At 43.8% G+C, this 18,608-nt stretch overlaps 1 protein-coding gene across 4 annotated transcripts in view; it reads right to left on the bottom strand.

Annotated features, from left to right (window-relative positions):
- TOX3 (TOX high mobility group box family member 3) overlaps positions 1-18,608 on the bottom strand; it is a 100,543-nt gene that overhangs the window by 80,924 nt on the left and 1,011 nt on the right. For 2 of the 4 annotated variants that reach the window (XM_048816806.2, XM_048816808.2), the window contains exon 1: positions 3,460-4,442. The exons of the other annotated variants lie outside the window; for them this stretch is intronic. In XM_048816806.2, the coding sequence (XP_048672763.1) occupies positions 3,460-3,561 (102 nt within the window). In that variant the 5' untranslated portion in view covers positions 3,562-4,442. Of the gene's footprint in view, positions 1-3,459; positions 4,443-18,608 lie in introns of those variants that run through there. 4 annotated transcript variants of the gene reach the window in all.

Below are 18,608 nucleotides of genomic sequence, written 5' to 3'. Positions count from 1 at the left end.
ACTATTCTTGAACTTGAAGTTAAACTTGTGCTTAAATACATTGCAGGAGGGGCCTATCTGATTTCCAAACGAATAGTCTTCAAAATCAAGGTGCTACCCCTTGGAAATAATTACCATAACACTGAGTAACCAACAGTGTGACATTAAGCTTGAGAGTAGCAACTTTTAGAGGCTGTTCTGGTGGAAGAAATCAAGTTAGCCTTCTTGTGTACTGCATACCTGCAGGTACACAGGTTTAGGTTGTGACATTTATACCAGAGTTCTGTTTAGGGGTAGGCAGAGTCACCTGGCCTCCAGAAGAGTGACAGAGAGATTGTCTGTTAGGCGGAGGGCGGGAGAGGTATGTTAGAGTGAGAATTCTGCTCCAATGATCATCTCTAGCGTATTTACCCAACATCAGTGCTTGTGTTGAAATTTTTAGACACCATAACTCAACAATTAATTTGCAGTGGCTGACTCATGAATCGTCAACTACACTTTTTAATCACACTGGCAATATTTTCATAGAAACTGTGTTTATGCAGTGATATGTTCCAACAGGAAAACATTTTATTTGTAACATCACACAATTTTTTTCCACAGCAACTCAATGGTCACAGGTAATGTCATTGGCACATTACAAGAGGAATATGAATACAGATTGTAACAATGAGGCAGAGTGGTCAAGTGGACAGGGAACTCAGCTGGGAGTCTGAAGACCTGGGGTGAAATCCTGGCCACACTGAAGTCAATGGGAGATTTACCATTGACTTCAATGGTGCGAGGATTTCACCCTTGAGTTCTATGCTTTCAATTCATCCCAGTGACTAAAACAGTTTATTTTGCCTAAGCATATCTGCAAAAATAATAATAAATAATAATCCTTCAAAACTAAACTTAATAAGAGAACTTGAAATGATGCATAGATTTTAAGGCCAGAAGAACCCACTTTGATTGTGTAGTCTAACCTTCCTTTGTGAACTCTGTTTTTAAGGGGGTGGGGAGTATATTTTCCATGCAAGAGAATAACTACAGAAGATAGGTGAGCTATTGAGTATAGGTAGAAGTCAAACCTAACTTACTATAGAACAGGAGCTTCTCTTCTAGGAACTCAATCACAGGCTGCACTTCTGTTCTTGAAACACCTGCACAGTATGCTATTGCTTTCCAGACTGATCCTAACGGGAAATGATACCCATCAATCCCAATAACATCACTAGGAACTGTGAGTGCATGGGTCTGCTCAAGATCAGGCCCTTCACATGCAAAGATTTATCTGTAACAACTCACACAACGTAGATCTTTACAAGTTCTCCTCTAGTTATAAAAATGTCTTCTGCTATAGGTTGAAGCTTGGCCTACTAGTCTTTACCAAAACTGTGTTAACAAGCACAGAGAAATAGAACTTCCATTAGGTTTTCCAAAAATCTTACAGGTCAAGAAGTTAGTTACTTCTAATGTTCGTGGGATATGTGCACTAATCTCCTTTCCTGCCTGCAATAAAAATTTATTCAGTATCTGATTTTAGATGTGAACTTTATGTGCATGTGCACCAACTGAGTTTACACAACAAACTTCAGGTTTTGGAGCTATTCATGATTTTGGATGTAACAAGCACTGTATCAATAAGAAATTACACAGTAGATTGTAGTGGCTCCAACATAAGTACACAATGTGTATAATACAATAAAAATGTTAATGAATAAATACATTTATGTCAAGTAAATGACAAACGTTTTCAAAATTAGTTGGTGTACCAAACAACAAGGCATTTTAGCATTTCTGAAGCCTTTAACAGCATTCAAAGCTTGACACTCATGTTATCTTCATTCATGTTTTCTTTTAATATTAACTATTAACAAAGCAGCATGCTAATAGCCTCCGTGTTGTATTCAGTGAGAGCATGCGCAATGTGTGAGTCATGTACATTTCCCGGGAAGTCTGTTCTACATCTCCCAGTGAAAGCATATCTGTGTTTTGAATAGCAAGGCAGCTCACAAAACAGCACTCTCAAGCTTCAACATTGCAGCAATTGAAATTAGAATTATTATTTGAAGAGGAATAGAAAAGTATACTTGTGATATCCACTTGTCTGTCATTTTTTCATGTGAGTTTCTCCATACTCAGATATTGTTCCATCCATTTATTCTGATCCCAAATTATGTCTCCCCTGAAGTGATCTCTGTGTTTCCTCAAACTTTAACTAGGCATTCGCAAAGGATTCTAGAACTAGAGTTAACATAAGTTAACACATTGTGCAGCACCCTTTCTTTCCCCAACATTTCATATAGTACCTCACAAAAGGCCCCAGAGGTTGGGCAAACACAGCACTAGGAAAAACACAGTCTGAAAGGGATCTTTATGTACATGTGAGAGGGCCCAGTGCTAATAGCTCAATGTGCTATTGACACATCCCAGTGCAAACAGCTAAGTCTTTTTCAAAATAGCATGAGTCACAGTGTCATTCTTAACTTCACATTTTCCATCTTTTGGTAATTTGTGAAAGAAACTGTCTTGATATTATTTAAAGACATACTTTGTAAATAAACTGACCCACTGGGGAACAACTACTTCTTCTGACTAGCAACATCTGTTGTGAAATCCACAAAACCACAAGAAAGGTGTGAAAAACAAATACAGTAAGCACGACTGCAACTTCTTTGACAATATCCAAATCAAAATGGTTATTCCCTTTTAAAGTTAGCACCTGAGGTACATAAACCTCTAGCTAACCCTCCACTTTGTAATAATCCTTTATTTAGCGACTCGATAAAACTGATCTGAAATAATCTGAAAGAATAGAATGAACGAATTATTAGAATAATCTCTTTCTTTCCCCCACAACAGAGATGCACTGTCTGGAAGCATCATTTCCATCAGAACTCTGCTATAACATAACACTGGGAGCAGAAGTCGGTCCAGCCCCTGAAAAACTTCACAAGTGCTGGCCCTGGATAGAAATCTCACTCTGCTACTATGGACTCAAAGAAGCTGTCCATTGTTCCCGACATGTGGGGGAAAAGCAGCGCATCTTAAAGTTATATTTAATAAAAAAACTGCACAAGATCCTTTGCCCAGATGAAAATACTTGGTTCCTTAGTAATTCTCTTGTGACCAATGAAATGCTACAAGCGGTAACATGATGTAGCTGTTCAAAGTGTAACACATTTGTGTTTACAGATGTAAATGCAATACTACAAAGCTGTGCCTTTCAGACTGGGGGCGGGGGGGAACAGAAATATTCTCACAGAGCAAAAATCACAGTGGCTCTCTCCATCAATGCATGCCGGGGGAAAAGGGAGCATTTAAACTTTTAAAGGACATTGTGTCCCATTTTGCAGTTTCGAAATGTAAGTTTTAACCTGCTGGATCAGTACTTAAAATTCCCACCTCCTGAAATGCTCCCCAGCATGCACCAAAATCTAATACATACAGAACAAGCAATATAACAGCAACCTGAAGAAGAACAGAAATGATCACCTTGTTGTAGCTGTAGTAGCCCAAACACTGGGCAAAGTCCAGATTGGAAGGGTCTCCGGGAAGAGAGCTGCCAGCTGCAGCTGGGTAAAATCTTACATCCATGCTGGGGGTGGTTTTGGTCCAAGAAGTGCACTTCGAGAAAAGCGCTGGGAGGTTATAATAGATCCACCTTCAGTGCCCTTCCCTGGATCTGTGCTTCAGGGAAAGGAGCAAGTTGCTGGAGCTAGCGAGGGAGCCGACTTTTCCTTTGAGGCGAGGGGGACGAACAAGGGAAGGGACCGAGGGAGGGCAGAGCCAGAGAGAGAAGAAAGAGGCGGTGGGGAAAGTGCAGGTAAACAAGGGAAAGGGAGGAGAGGGGAGCAGCCCAGGTAGGGGTCTCTCTCTGCCGGGGTGGGGGAGGCTGGACGGGCTGGGTTTTTTGTTTGTTTGTTTGTTTGTTTCGAAAAGCTCAGGGCCAAGCCACAGGGTTTGCCTCTGCCTTCAGGAGCAGCTGTACACAAAGAAGCCACGCGCCCGGCACGGAGACGGCAGCGGCTCTCCCCGCTGCGCCCTGCCTGCCCCAGGAGGGTGCTGCTGAGCTCTGCCCGGGGCTCGCTGGCCGGAGGGGGAACAAAGGGCTGCCCCGCTGCCGGGGCGCGGGGGGGGGGGAGGAAACAGGGTCCCGCTCACCCCTCTGCCCGCCGCCAATCCAGCCGCCCCGCGCTTGGCTGCAAGGCAAGCGGGAGAGAAAGAGCTGTCCGGGAGGGGGGTGAAACCAGACTGGGGGGAGTGGGAGTGGGAGTGGGGGGGGGGGCTCCCCGGCTACACCGAGCGGAGTTCAAAGTGCTGGAGAAGCAGGGGAGCCGCCGCCGCTGCTACTGGCACCGCTCCCCAGGAGGAATGAATCCGTGAAGCGGGTGGAAACAAGGGACCGGGGGGCCCCTCCCCGCGCCCGCGCTCCCACCCCTCCCACGGCGAGCAGCTGGCGCTCCCTGCGCACCGGCTGCCTGCCAGCGCTCCTACACGCCGAGCCCGGCGCGCGCTCGCCGGGCATGCCCCCCTGCGCACGCCCAGCCGGACTCCAGCACACCGCGCGCGCACACCCGGGGGGGAGCGGGGGAGGGCAGTGCGCGCGCCCTGGGGGCACACAGCCACCTGCGCCCCCACCGTTCCGTCCAGAGCAGGGACCCAGCCACAGAGTGCACAGCAGACGTGCCCAGAGGACACTGCCCATCGGTACATGCAGTGCATAGGCAGTGCCACGCAATCTTTGCACAGATCTACGCCCCCCCCCCCCCCCCGGTGCACAGAGAATAGAGTGCATGCACATACCCCCCATCCCATCCCACGTGTGGAGCGAATAGAGGAAGCCCAGCGCTCGCACAGTCACATATACACTGTACAGCACACGCCCCATCTGCCCTCACAGTCACAACTACAATGCACAGTGCTTAAAGCTACAGTTGAAGTGTTATATAAATGCCTAAAATATTAACAATGCGCCCCCAAACCCACAGTGCCCAGGGTGCATGCTGTGAACGCATGCATGCACACATGAAGCAAAGTGCATAGAGACTGCGCACACACGGCTGCACATGCGAGTGTACATAACCTACTCAACGTAAACATAATGCAAAGTTCATGCAAAGTGTACAATGAATGCATACACACATAGTGAACAGTTTGTACATATATACACACACCTACCCCCTCCCCATTTCTCTGATCCATCCTCCACTTTCTCCATATCTATTCCTCAGTTTCTCTTAATCCACACTTGCATATCTCCCTGCCCCTTTGAGTCCTTCCTGCTCCTCCATTTCCCCCCCTTGTTTTTCCACTTTCATAGTTGCCTCTTATTCATTCATGGCTCTAGGACTCCCTGACTTCAGTTTCCCTAGCAAGATCTACTCCTTCTTTCCTTCCTCCTCAACACTTTCCATATCTTGTATCTAGAGAAACAAGACCATTATTCACTTGAAAAAATTCTAATAATTTTCTGTAGTATTTCCTTTAGTTTGTTTTCATTCGACAAACTTTCTTTCCTTTTTATTTATTTTTGGTCTTGTTTTGTATTCAAAAGGTATTCCAATAACGATGTAACCGGACCTTTCAATTCCTGTCCTATTTTCTTGAAAGATTCTAGGTGAGTAACTTCCACCGCTGCATTTTTTTTAAATTGCAGCTTGTTTTGTAATGTACTTTATTGATTCATAGTGATATCTTGCTAGCTGAACCTGGAAGTAGAAGAAAGAAAAAGATTCTTATAGCATAATATCAGACTAAGGCTTTAAAACATAATAGCCTGCCCACAAAAGCTAGCGCTCTCTCTCTCTCAAATTCTTTGGAAGCCAATGTGAAAGGGAGAACAGTAATCCAAATATGCTTACTCAACCACAGTCACCACATTATTGGATCTGCTGTCACAATAGAGATGTATGGAGGCTTTTGTATCCCAAAAATGTTAGCTGCAGAACTTTTAAACAAGACCCTGTATGGTAGCACTCATATTTCTGTACAGTTGTTGTAGGAGGGGACATGTCTTGTACATCTGCTCATTTTATCCTTCATAAAACCAGATAACAGAAAAATAAAGGGTTCTTGTGACCCCAGACTGTGAAGGAGCCAGGGACCAAGGAAAGATGGATCTCTGGATCCAAAAGAAGGCTGCAGCTCCTCCTCTCCACTTCAGCAGTTAGGAAGCTGAGGCAGCCTCTCTTTTAGCCTAGGTCCACCCTAACACCAAACTGCAAAACCCACCACCCATAGAAACTGGCAAGATGTGTGGCCAAAGGTCCTCATCCTCTTGAGAAGAGAGGATATTCCTATACATTTTGCAGTTCTTGACATGGTATTGTTTTCATAAGGTTTTTAATTTCACTAAAAAATAAGCAGAGGATTTCAGCACAAAATATATGTTATACAGAGGAGTGCCTAGGTCATTTTTAAAACATGTTCATTTTGAAAGGCTCCACAGAAAGAGGTGGCTATAGACTTTAGGGTCCAACAGGCTAGTGTCTAATCTTCTAACTTACAAGAAAATTTAGATAAGTTCAATTTTATTGCACTTTCATGGCCCTGAGGAAATGAGGGAGAGATATCTGTGTGGCTGAGTCCTGAACTACAGCTATAGGAGATACCCATACAACTGGAACCCTGGCCCACCAATTAAAGTCCATTGCACAGTCCAAACTGACAAGCCTCCCCATTATATCATTTCATAACCAAATGTAGGCAGGTCTTATATATGTATGCGTATGTACATGTGTGTGTGAGCAAGAAGATGATCCATTTTTCATTGTATAGGCAGATTGGGCTGTAAACAGTAAATGAAATGACCAGCACCAATCATAATGTGTCCTAAATTAATTTTTGCAGACACCTGAAAGACACACAGGATTTTAAAAAGGGGACATTGTCCCAATTGTGCTCTTATCAGTTTAATATTGGTTACATCCTGTGGCTCGATTCACTCCTGCTAGCACAGGGAAATCCAAATGACAGCACCCATGATTCCTTCTCATAGAGTCCACGTAAGAGGAAAACCTTTAAGCTCCATCTGGGATGCCGCGGGAATCAGCATGTCACCTCAACAACCTTTCCATAGACTCCCCTCAGCCAGAGCCATCAACATGTTGACTGCAGACATCCCAGTAGAGGGGAGGTAATGGTTGCCTTGAGCTACTGCAACCTCCCAGTTGAAAGACTTCAGTGCTGAGATCCCTGCACCTTATTCTACACTGATCCCAGAGAGGCATGGCATGAGGCAAAAAAAAGTTGTCTAGCCCAAAAACAAGCTTCTGAATCCAAAAATCGAACATGGCATGGAGGTGCATCTTTACTTACCTATTACATGTATAAGTAAGGCCATACACCTTTTATATGAGCACACAAGTGCCTTAACAGAGCAACAAGATATGCTCATCCCAATACTGTAATCAGCTTCTGGTTCAGTCAGTGTATGCCAACTTCAAACCTCCAACGAATCAAAACTAACAGCGTACTTTGATGCTAGAAGCAAACAATGGTTGAAATGCGCATGGTGTGTATACAGTGCAGTCATATGCAACATGTACCATGTAGCAAAAATATTTACACTCATGAGACAAATAAGTCATTTGCCAAATGAAAAAAATAGCAGAAGTGCAGAGCCTATTCCAGAATTCATACAGCCCTTCAGAATGTAAAATGTTCTTGGAGATCTCATCTACAAACAACATTGACAGAAAAATGATAGGTAGACAGGGATGGCAACTCAATTTCTAGAGGAGAGAAGAATTTTGAATGAGGCTTAACAAGCACCAAAATCTGTCTATTCACTTGGAGGCTATACTCCTGGAAGACATTTATGCAAGGTAGGAAAAGTCGCTTCTTAGCTGTGACTCCACACATTATTTATGACAAGCAGCTTTTCTGAGAGACTATCACAAATCTGAGGGCAACTCCCTAAGTGCCTTATTCTGCTTTTATACGATTTTTATGAAGCCAGTGTATAGGCATATTTCCACTGAATACAGTGGGACTTGCATAACTAAGGTGAGCATGATTTGTCCCCAGGAGTCTAATTGTTTGTGGCGAGAGTTGACTGAAAAATGTCCAATGGAACAGGTCTATTTCAACTAAATTTTTTTTATAAATTATAATACAATATTTTTAAAAAGTGAAAATTACAACAAAATGTTTTGATTTTATTGAAATAAAACATTTCCATTGATTTGAAAGAAAAAAAATGTTCAAAAATTTTGTTTCACAGGAAATTTAGAAAATATGGCTTTTTGCACAGAATAAAAATTCCAGTTTTCGATCATTTCTAGTTAGTCACAGGATGTAAGTATGAATTTCTAGTGACAGTGATAATTGATCAAGTGAGAGCAAAGGACCATTTTAAGGTGAAAGGAATGGAAACTAGGATGCATGCTTATTACCTTTCTTTTAGAACAAAGCATTATGTTTGTATGAGATATTGTTCCATGGAGAATTTAACAATTTTGAAAATAAAACAGGTATGTAAGGGGTTTATTTTCTCAACATCTCTTCAAGTTCATGAGATAAATTGAATAATTCCTGCGACACTTTTAATGGCTACATACACAGCCAAACCATATTGATCTCATTGGTTTATCTAAGGACAGAATGTGGTCCCCAGCATTTCTATCATTTTATATATTTAATCTTAAAGGGGCCCAGTAAATTTCACTCTGGTTATTCACTTTCATATCCTCTAACAGAACCATTACTTTGAAATTCTACTTTCTTTTTTCTTTCAGAGCAGTTGTATTTATAAATTATTGGTCATTTTAAGTGCATGTTCCATTCTTTTCATGGTGTAATAAAGTAAGCATCTTTATGCAGAAAATGGAATACTCTTGCCAAGGATTTCCTTTGAAACCCACCAGCCTTGAATTTGAAGAAACTTTTTGAAATGTACCCTTTTGGTAGTAGTATAATCTAAATCTAGTAATGCCAACAATTATTAAGTCTGAGGTATCACATAAGATATGACTCTGTTCCATCCTCAGCTAAACTTTCTTCTGAATCGTCATCATCATCACAAATCAATTAGCCATAAAGAACACTCAGACTCCTGGTCTATGGAAAGCACAGAAAATGTATTTAAATGAATCAGTAATAGATATATTACAAAAATATGCACATATAAATTCACTCCCGCCTAAAAAAACGGTATCTTTGACTTAAATCTGTAAACCCTCATGTTCCAAGTCCAGTTGGTTTTGTTACATCCCTGGCAAGTATGTTTTCCATGCAGTAGTAGACGTGGGGAAGCAGTATGTCTAGAATCAGAGAAAAGCACAGAAAATCAGGACTGTTCATCGGCTATATCCGGTGACCTTTTTATTATTCTCTGTGAGACTTTCTACAAGTCATTTAACCTCTGCTCCTCAGTTTCTCCTTTTGTAAAATGGATACAATACTGTGAGATGCAAGCATTATCCTTCTTTTTCAATCACAGAAATTGTGATACAGAGGTTAAGGTGACTTAACCAAGGACACAATGAGTTAATAGTGGAGCCAGGATTATAGTAGACCTCAAGAGTTCCTAGTTCTATCCTATGCACAATCCAAAAGAGTAGTCCATGCCATCTGTCTAGCATTTACACACTTACAACCTTAGCCCTGGTCTACACCAGGACTTTAGGTCGAATTTAGCAGCATTAAATCGATGTAAACCTGCACCTGTCCACACGATGAAGCCCCTTATTTCGACTTAAAGGGCTCTTAAAATCGATTTCCTTACTCCACCCCTGACAAGTGGATTAGCGCTTAAATTGGCCTTGCCGGCTCGAATTTGGGGTACTGTGGACACAATTCGACGGTATTGGCCTCCGGGAGCTATCCCAGAGTGCTCCATTTTGACCGCTCTGGACAGCACTCTCAACTCAGATGCACTGGCCAGGTAGACAGGAAAAGAACTGCGAACTTTTGAATCTCATTTCCTGTTTGGCCAGCGTGGCAAGCTGCAGGTGACCATGCAGAGCTCATCAGCAGAGGTGACCATGATGGAGTCCCAGAATCGCAAAAGAGCTCCAGCATGGACCGAACGGGAGGTATGGGATCTGATCGCTGTTTGGGGAGAGGAATCCGTGCTATCAGAACTCCGTTCCAGTTTTCGAAATGCCAAAACCTTTGTCAAAATCTCCCAGGGCATGAAGGACAGAGGCCATAACAGGGACCCGAAGCAGTGCCGCATGAAACTGAAGGAGCTGAGGCAAGCCTACCAGAAAACCAGAGAGGCGAACGGCCGCTCCGGGTCAGAGCCCCAAACATGCCGCTTCTATGATGAGCTGCATGCCATTTTAGGGGGTTCAGCCACCACTACCCCAGCCGTGTTGTTTGACTCCTTCAATGGAGATGGAGGCAATACGGAAGCAAGCTCTGATGTTGTCCTTCAAGGGAGGGTATCACAGTCCCATCAACCATCAAACAATTCACAGAGCAGCAAGAGAGGAACAGGGAGTACAAGATGTAAAAAACGGCAAGAGAAGGACAGCACCAAGGTGAGCTACTAACTAACCTGCTTCGGGCCTAAGCCCATTGAAGTCAGTGGAAAGACTCCTTCCTGTTGATTGCAATGGACTTTGGATCAGACATATAATCTACTTATCAAGAACATAAGGTTGCCACCTCCAAAATGCAGACAACACGGCTATTGGCCTCCCCTCCACCACCAGCCTGACCCTCCTCTTCCCCTCTTAGGTGTCCTACCACCATCAGCCTGACCCTTTTCTGCCCTCCTCATGCAGATGGCTGTGCAGGTGGGGGAGGCTGGGGGTGGTTCAAGGCCTTGCTGCACTCTGAGTCCGAGCCCGTGTCCAACTGGGGATGAAGGTGGCTCTGGTCCCCTGTCAAATACACAAGCAGCCAGCAGGGAAGGTGGCCCCACAACCACCTCCCCACCCCCATTTCTCTTACTGAGTTGGAGGCTACAGAGTCTGGCTGATCCCGGAGCATGCTGGGAAGGAGGGGAAGGCAGCCCAATCCTCCAAGGGAGGCTCAGCTCTGAAAAGGATAAGCCCATGGGAAGTCTCTGCTGAGCATTTCTTCCCTTTCACTCTCAGGGTGGGGGAGCAGGAAAAGGGCAAAAAAAACCCTGGCAGTTCTTCCCCAGCCAGGCCGGTTAAAATCCAGCCAGATGGCAATCTTACCAGAACAACAGCTGAGAATCAATAATATTTTGATTCATCCCATGAAATAACAGTTATCATGCTGACTTTTGAGTTGATATGATTAACAGCATTTTAATTCATCACAGTTTATCTTAATCATGGCCATGCCACTTTCTCATCAGATCTTAGGGTCAGCTGGCACTTCTAAATGAAACTGATGACAGGAAGTAGGTTCCCTCCTTCCGAAACAATGAGTCTGATAAGAGACCATTTTTACCATTAACATGAATTTGAATCAGATATTCATTGATATCGATGCTTCTGCTCAACACAATTGTCCCAGGTACAGTGGGCACCATTAAACACTCAACATTCACCGCCCAGGGTGTTGCAGTAAACATGGTATTTTATTATGGAGGCAGAGTGGCCCAGGAGCCAGGACAGGTGGGTTCTAATCATGGGTTTGTTGCTAGTCTACAGTTTGATCTTGAACAAGTCAGTTAACCTCTATTTGCTTCAGTATCCACATCTGTAAATTGGGACTAATGATACTTACAATCCAGTTGACATCTATGAATGAAAAAGGTCATACAAGAGCCAAGTGTTGTTATTATTATAACACTTTACTTAAAATACACAATATTGTGATTCTGTAATCGCTTCAGAGGCAAAAGTGATGTATGTGGTTAGTGGAAATCCCATTTCTTATGGTCTTTGCCAAGATCAGGAAGTGCAGAAGTTTGTGAAACTGGAAAAAAAAATCAAAGTTATTGATTGTTTTCAAACTTCTAAAAATGTTTATTTTAATTTTTGTGTGGAAGGATCATGTTTGTTTTTATTTGTCTGAATTATTTCATCATCTCAGCTCACATCTGACATTTCTAACCATGTCAAGGCAGAAAAATATTATTTCAAGTTATTTACCGTCTTTGGAGCACAGACCGATACTGCTACTGGTATCTTATAGTAAAAAGGTTTCCTACTTCTTTAAAACTCTGTTCCATACACCTTCAAAATTAACCTGTCTGTAATATAATAAAGTATAAAATTACTTTTTGGCAGAGTGAATATTCTGTTGCTATTGTCTACATACTGTCTTATGTACGGTACTCTGCCATACCAGCATATATTTTTTGTGGGATAAGGACCACAGGACTGACCTCAGAGCTGAAAACAAAACAACAACAACAAAAATTAGAAACTAATGTAAAAATTAACTTATTCAAGAAAGCAAATGACTGGAATGGCTAATTTGATTATGGTTACTTGGATTAATATTAAAGGTCTCAATAATGTTGTAAAGGCTTTAACTGAAATTAAGGAAGTGTAGCCCAATAGGTAGCCCCTTCTTGAAAGAGGCACATTTTAAAGTGGACAAGATGCTTCTTTTAGAGTCAGTTGGTTTTGTCATGCATATTTTTTCTTCTGCATCAGTTAAAAATTAGGGGTGTGGGTGTGCTATTCATTTATGTATGCCCAGGTATGGAATATAATCTATATAAATTGTTGAAAGAAAAGAGAGACAGGTCTCTTTAAAAAAATCTACTTTTTAAAGGAAATTAAATGAGAAATATGTTTATCAAGAGGAACATATATGTTCCTAATAAAGGGCAGACCAAATTCTTCTTGAACTTCTTTAATATTCTACACAAGTTTAAAAAAGGAGTACTTATCATTGGCAGGTACTTTAATTGTACTCTAGAACCAAAAGTTGATTATTGAAAGAATTATTTTACTTAAATTCACTTGTAAAGTCTTAGAGACAGCTGGCGAACTTTACATCTGAATTACAAAGTTTACACTTTTTTCTCCTGCCTGCATTAAATATACTCACGTACACTTTCCATTATACATTTTCATGCAATTAGTTGAAAGACACATCACATGGTTTGATCATGTCCCACTCTTACTCATCCTAAGAAACTAGTTTGGTAAACCTACCTTTAATTCAGTTGTATCATGGAGACGTTCTAATGAATTTCCAAGAAATTAAAGACCATTTTGGATCTGCAACACTACCCTTCTACCATCATTTACAGCTCCGATACTATATTTGTCATAAAACTAGTAAACAGCATTTTAAGAGAAAGGTCACTAGCTATACAGGAACTGGTTTAGAATTGTACCATCTCACAAACAGACAAACGTTTGAGCAAAATATATAAAGGGGATAGAGGAAGAGATAGAGGAAAAAATCTTAGAGAAATACTCATTAAGGAATGATCGTCTGCCATGTGTACCTGTAATGGAGTCTTAGGTGATTCCTCCCTCAGAAGGTGGGAGGATCTGACCATGCCCAATTATCTATACTGGGTGATTTCAAAACAGGCCCCACTTTCAAGGGGTGGGGCTCTGCCCTTTGTGAGCCTTTTTAAGTCTCTCTGGATGGGGAATCAAAATGAAAGTCACAAATTCTAATGTATTCGGGGATACTTCCACCCTGTGGCCCCAGCAAATAGGGGAGTGGCAAGTGTACAATGTTGCTAACTATCTAGCACCACCTTAGGAGGGCTTGGAAAAAATCCTCTGGAAGGGCCTCTGAGTCAGGCTCAGCCTTTCTGTCTTACCCTGGGAATTTGCTGCACTCTCGTCAGGGTTGGGGTGAAGGTCTCCTGGCTAGGAGTTCCCTCCACAGCTTCAGGAGTCACCATTGCTGTCTGCTGTTCAGGGCAATCCTGCTCCACACTCTCCCCTGCTTATTGTAGTTTCCTCCCTTTCATTCAAGATTGACAGGCCTGGAGAGATGTGGCCCTACCACCAGGGCCTCTCTGTCACCTTCCTGGTCCATGTGGGGTCTATGCACGCCTTCACAGTACCATTCTAAAGGAATAATGTTTTATTAAGAGGTTGTATTAATGGTATCTTGCTCCAACACAGTTTAAAAAAAATTATAAAAACCACCAGTGACCAGAGCTCGAGAAGATGTGAAAATATAAGATTTATTCATATCTGGTGAGACTGCCCACAAGCACAATTTTATTGGGGCAGGACTGGAATAAAATCTAGTCAATAATTGGAAGTGGTCTTCTTAAGGACTCATTAGGTATCCTTTTAGGTCTCCTAATTAATGACGTAGCCTTCTGAGATTATAAATCTTTAATAACTCCTTTATTAGTAGTAGCATGGTTCTTATTAGCTGGGAATTAGACAAAGAAAACACTTTACTCTGTAAGTACTTGCTACAATTGAGTTTGGGACATAGCATAATGGAGTTATTAGTGCATCAAATTAAAAAGTGAACAAAGTATGCAAAAGCAAATAGCAAGATACCCAGTTTCTTTTTATTGAATTTTCCGATAAGATATATTCATCTGCAAATCTGAAACACTTCTTTTTTTTTTTTTTGAAAATTAAATGAGATGTTGCTTGTGAAAATTTCCAGTGAAAAGGACTCTCTAAGATAGCAAGAAATACAGAAGACAAACATGATTCATCCCTCCTTGGAAAAATAAATAAAAAGAAAATAGGACTTAAAACTGTGTTCATAGAATATAACAAAGAAGTGTGCTTCAGCAAAGATTAACTTTATAACTTTTTATAATGGAAAATATCACATTGACTCATGTATTACAGAAATACTGTAAGAACGTGTTGTTTTACTTTATATACCATCTTTTTGTTTTGTGTTTGTATAGTGCCTAGCACAATTGGGTTCTGGTCCATGGCTGGAGCTCCTAGATCAGGGATGGGTAAACTTTTTGGCCCGAGGGCCACATCAGGGTTGCAAAACGGTATGGAGGGCCGGGTAGGGAAGGCTGTGCCTCATCGAGCAGCCTGGCCCCCATCCCCTATCCGCCCCCTCCCTCTTCCCGCCCCCTAACTGCCCCCCTCAGAACCTCTGACCCATCCAACCCGCCCTGCTCCTTGTCCCCTGACCACCCCCTCCTGGGACCCACCTCCCCTAACCGCCCCCCCGGGAACCCCCCCCCATCCAACCCCCCCTGCTCCCTGTCCCCTGACTGCCCCGACCCCTATCCACACCCCCATCCCCTGACAGGCCCCCTGGGACTCCCAACCCATCCAACCCCCCCCACTCCTTGTCCCCTTACCGCCCCCTCCCAGGACCCCCGTCCCTAACTGCCCCCCCCAGGACCCCACTCCCTACCCAATCCCCCCTGCTCTCTGTCTCCTGACTGCCCCCGCAAACCTCCACCCCATCCAACCACCCCCTGTCCCCTGACTGCCCCCCAGGGCCTCCAGCCCCTCAACCATACCCCCTCCCCCCACCCCCTTACCATGCTGCTCAGAGCGGCAGGACAGGCTTATTGGAAAGCCTGGGAGGTAGGCGGGCACAAGCCATGCTGCCCACGTGGCAGCATAACTATGGGGGAGGGGAGACAGTGGGGGAGGGGCCGGGGCTAGCCTGCCTGGCCAGTAGCTCAGGGCCAGGCAGGACATTCCCGTGGGCCAGATGTGGCCTGCGGGCCATAGTTTGCCCACCTCTGTCCTAGGTGCTACCACAATATAAGTAAGAGATAATAAGACCTAATTTGAAAAATGTTTAAAATTAAGCATGAGCTTAGGGGTCTTTTAATAGAGAGTGACTTAAGCATGTGCTTAAGTGCTTTTCTGACTTGGGGCCCCATTTCCTAAAAGGGCAATCTAGGGACCCACACAGCACTCCAATATAATCTTTTAAACACATTGTTGTACCTTCAAGAACAAGGCCTAGTTTTTTAAAGAGTAACTTTATTAACTCTAATTCTGACTGATGCTGGAAACCAGATCCCAGCTCATGCAAGGTCCCCGAGCTCACTGAACACTTACTACTCCTGGGGGAATTCTGCACCACTACACAGTGCAGAATTTGTGCAGAATTAATGATCCCTGCAGAATTCTATTTTTTCCCTGCAGAATTCGTGATTTCAACCAAAATGCTTCCTTTTGGTGGAAATCACAAATTTCAGCCCTGTGCATGGCGGGCTCTGGGTGTCTGGTGGGGTTGACAGCGGGAGCCCCAGCTTAGTGACATTTCTTGAATCTTTTTCGTTGTCTGTATTGTTACAGACATACTTACTGACAGGTATATATTACCAAAATAATTGTAACTAGCAGGATTATATTGTGTTATTTTGACAAATAAAAAATGCAGAATTTTAAAATATTGTGCACAGAATTTTTTACATAAGTAACTTACAAATGTATAGCTGGAAACCGGTCTGGCTCACCTGTGTTAATGTGTGTTAGCATTATCAAAATAGATATTAGAGTCGTAACAATATATTTAGACTTTATGGAATGCTTGTAGGATGCTGCATGTATTATTTCTACTGTATCCCACATTACAAGGTAAGGCTTCAATGTTTGCTCTGTAACTATAAAAATGTTTATTAAAACTGTAAATTCCCTGTAGTCAGGAGAGAAACATTACCAAGTGTGAAATATTAGTTTACGCCAGGAGGTGTTATCTTTTGCCAGTCAAGTAGGACTGTTGAATCCAAATGTGCCATTATGGAACAAAGAATTGTTGATTTCTCCCTCCCACCTGTCGCAGGTAGGTACACCCCGTCACGGATGCTGGGTCACATATGAGGAGGAGAAAGGGGAAAAAACCTGTATAACAGCTGGTTAGGTCCCTCGTTCGTGACCCTAATTATCAAATGTGGCAGCGGGGCCCTGTGGCCAGAGTCAATAGAGTAACCCACCTCTGTAGGATTGTGTGGCCTATTGGCCCATTGGGGAAGTGGGGCGCCACTTGGGGGGGTGACACCCAGGGTAGGGGGACTCAGCCCCTCCCCGCTCCTCAAAGTCCCAGCCCAGGGCCCTGGCAGTGGTAGGGGTGCCCACCACCAAGTCAGTGGGGATCCTCCCAAAACGTGCTGACCAGTTCCCCAGTTCACTCCCTGGAGAAGAGTCTTAGTCCCCTGGGCTGCTTCCGACCCTTTCTCCCTCGGCGATGCTCCACGGTTCCCCCGGGTCTCTGGGGTCCTCAGGTGGCATAGCTCCTGCCAGCGCAGTCTCTTCTCCAGGCTTGTCAGGCAGTCTGGAGTCCATCTGGAACACTGCGTGCCGTGGCTCTGTACTCGGAGCTTGTAGCAGCTCTCTGGAGAGTGCCTGCAGTCTGCATCCTCCCCTTCCAGCAGCCTTCCCAGACTGGATTGAGCTGCTTCACTTTATATTCTGCCTCCAGGCTAAGCATGCCCAGCAGAGTTGGAGGGGTGGGGCTTCCTCAGTCTGCAAAGCTAACCCTTTCGGGGCTGGTGCGGGGCAGGTACACCACGTCATACCACCCACAAAAAGGTTGCCTACAGGCACGCTCATCCCATCAGCTTTTACTTGAGGTAGGGGATAAAATCCCTGACCAGAAGGAATTGAGGTCTCTTTATGCCAGTGGTGGGCAACCTGCAGCCCATCAGGGTATTCTGCTGGCGGGCCGCAAGACAGTTTGTTTGCATTGACCGTCCGCAAGCACAGCCACCCGCAGCTCCCAGTGGCTGCGGTTCACTGTTCCCAGCCAATGGGAGCTGCGGGAAGCTGCGCAGGCCACAGGGATGTGCTGGCCGCCGCCTCCCACAGCTCCCATGGGCCAGGAATGGCAAACCGCAGCCACTGGGAGCTGCCTGCCAGCAAATTACCCTGACGGGCCACAGGTTGCCCACCTCTTCTTTATGCTGTCTGAACTCTGAGGGGCAAAGATTCATAGACATAAGCAAGAAATCCCCAAGCTGCTTGGCTTGAGTTAGCCCGAAGGACATAAAAGTTTGCTTATTACAGAAGCTTCTGTTACCTTTTGAACTTAACCTTATACCTTATTTGTGTGTATGCTTACCTGCTTTAATCTTGTAAATAGCTCTTATTTCTTTTCTTAATTAAAAAAGCTTTAGTTAGATTATTACAGGATTGGCTACAGGATTGAGATCTGAGTACAATTGATCTGGGGTAAGTGACTGGTCCTTTGGAATACTGTTGTGATTTTTAGTCTTTAGTGTCCATCTATCACAGTGGTTCTTAAACTTTTGTACTGGTGACCTCTTTCACATAGAAAGCCTCTGAGTGCGACCCCTCCTTATAAATTCAAAAACACTTTTAATATATTTAACACCATTATAAATGCTGGAGGCAAAGCGGGTTTTGGGGGTGGAGGCTGACAGCTCACGACCCCCCATGAAAGAACCTGTTGACCCCCTGAGGAGTCCCGACCCCCAGTTTGAGAACCCCGATCTATCACATAGTCCAACTTGCTGGGTGGCAAGATAGTCTGGAATATTTAAGGGGACTGTCTGTGACTCCATGGTAAGACTGTTATAGTGCTTTAGGTGTTCACACTTACTAATTATAGAACATAGCACCAGTTTGGGGTTTCTGCCCTTTGACGGTTGGGAGCCACTCCAGACAGAGTGACACTGATTTTTTCTGCTGCTTCAGAAGGCTGGGTCTTCCACCCTCTGGAGCTGAAGGCAGATTTCACCCCGTGCTCTCAGACTCTGCAAATTCACAGTTAGTCAAGCGCCACACTCTGTTCTTAAAGGGCTGCCCCCACTACCACGCACATGTAACGCTGAACAATACAGCCAAGAGCAAAACCAAACCAATTAAATATGTTTT

Source organism: Caretta caretta, chromosome 12 (genome assembly GCF_965140235.1).
Source record: "Caretta caretta isolate rCarCar2 chromosome 12, rCarCar1.hap1, whole genome shotgun sequence".
NCBI classification, from domain to species: Eukaryota; Metazoa; Chordata; order Testudines; family Cheloniidae; genus Caretta; species Caretta caretta.
Note: the sequence above shows the minus strand (reverse complement) of the source record. Positions and strands in the feature narration are given on the sequence as shown.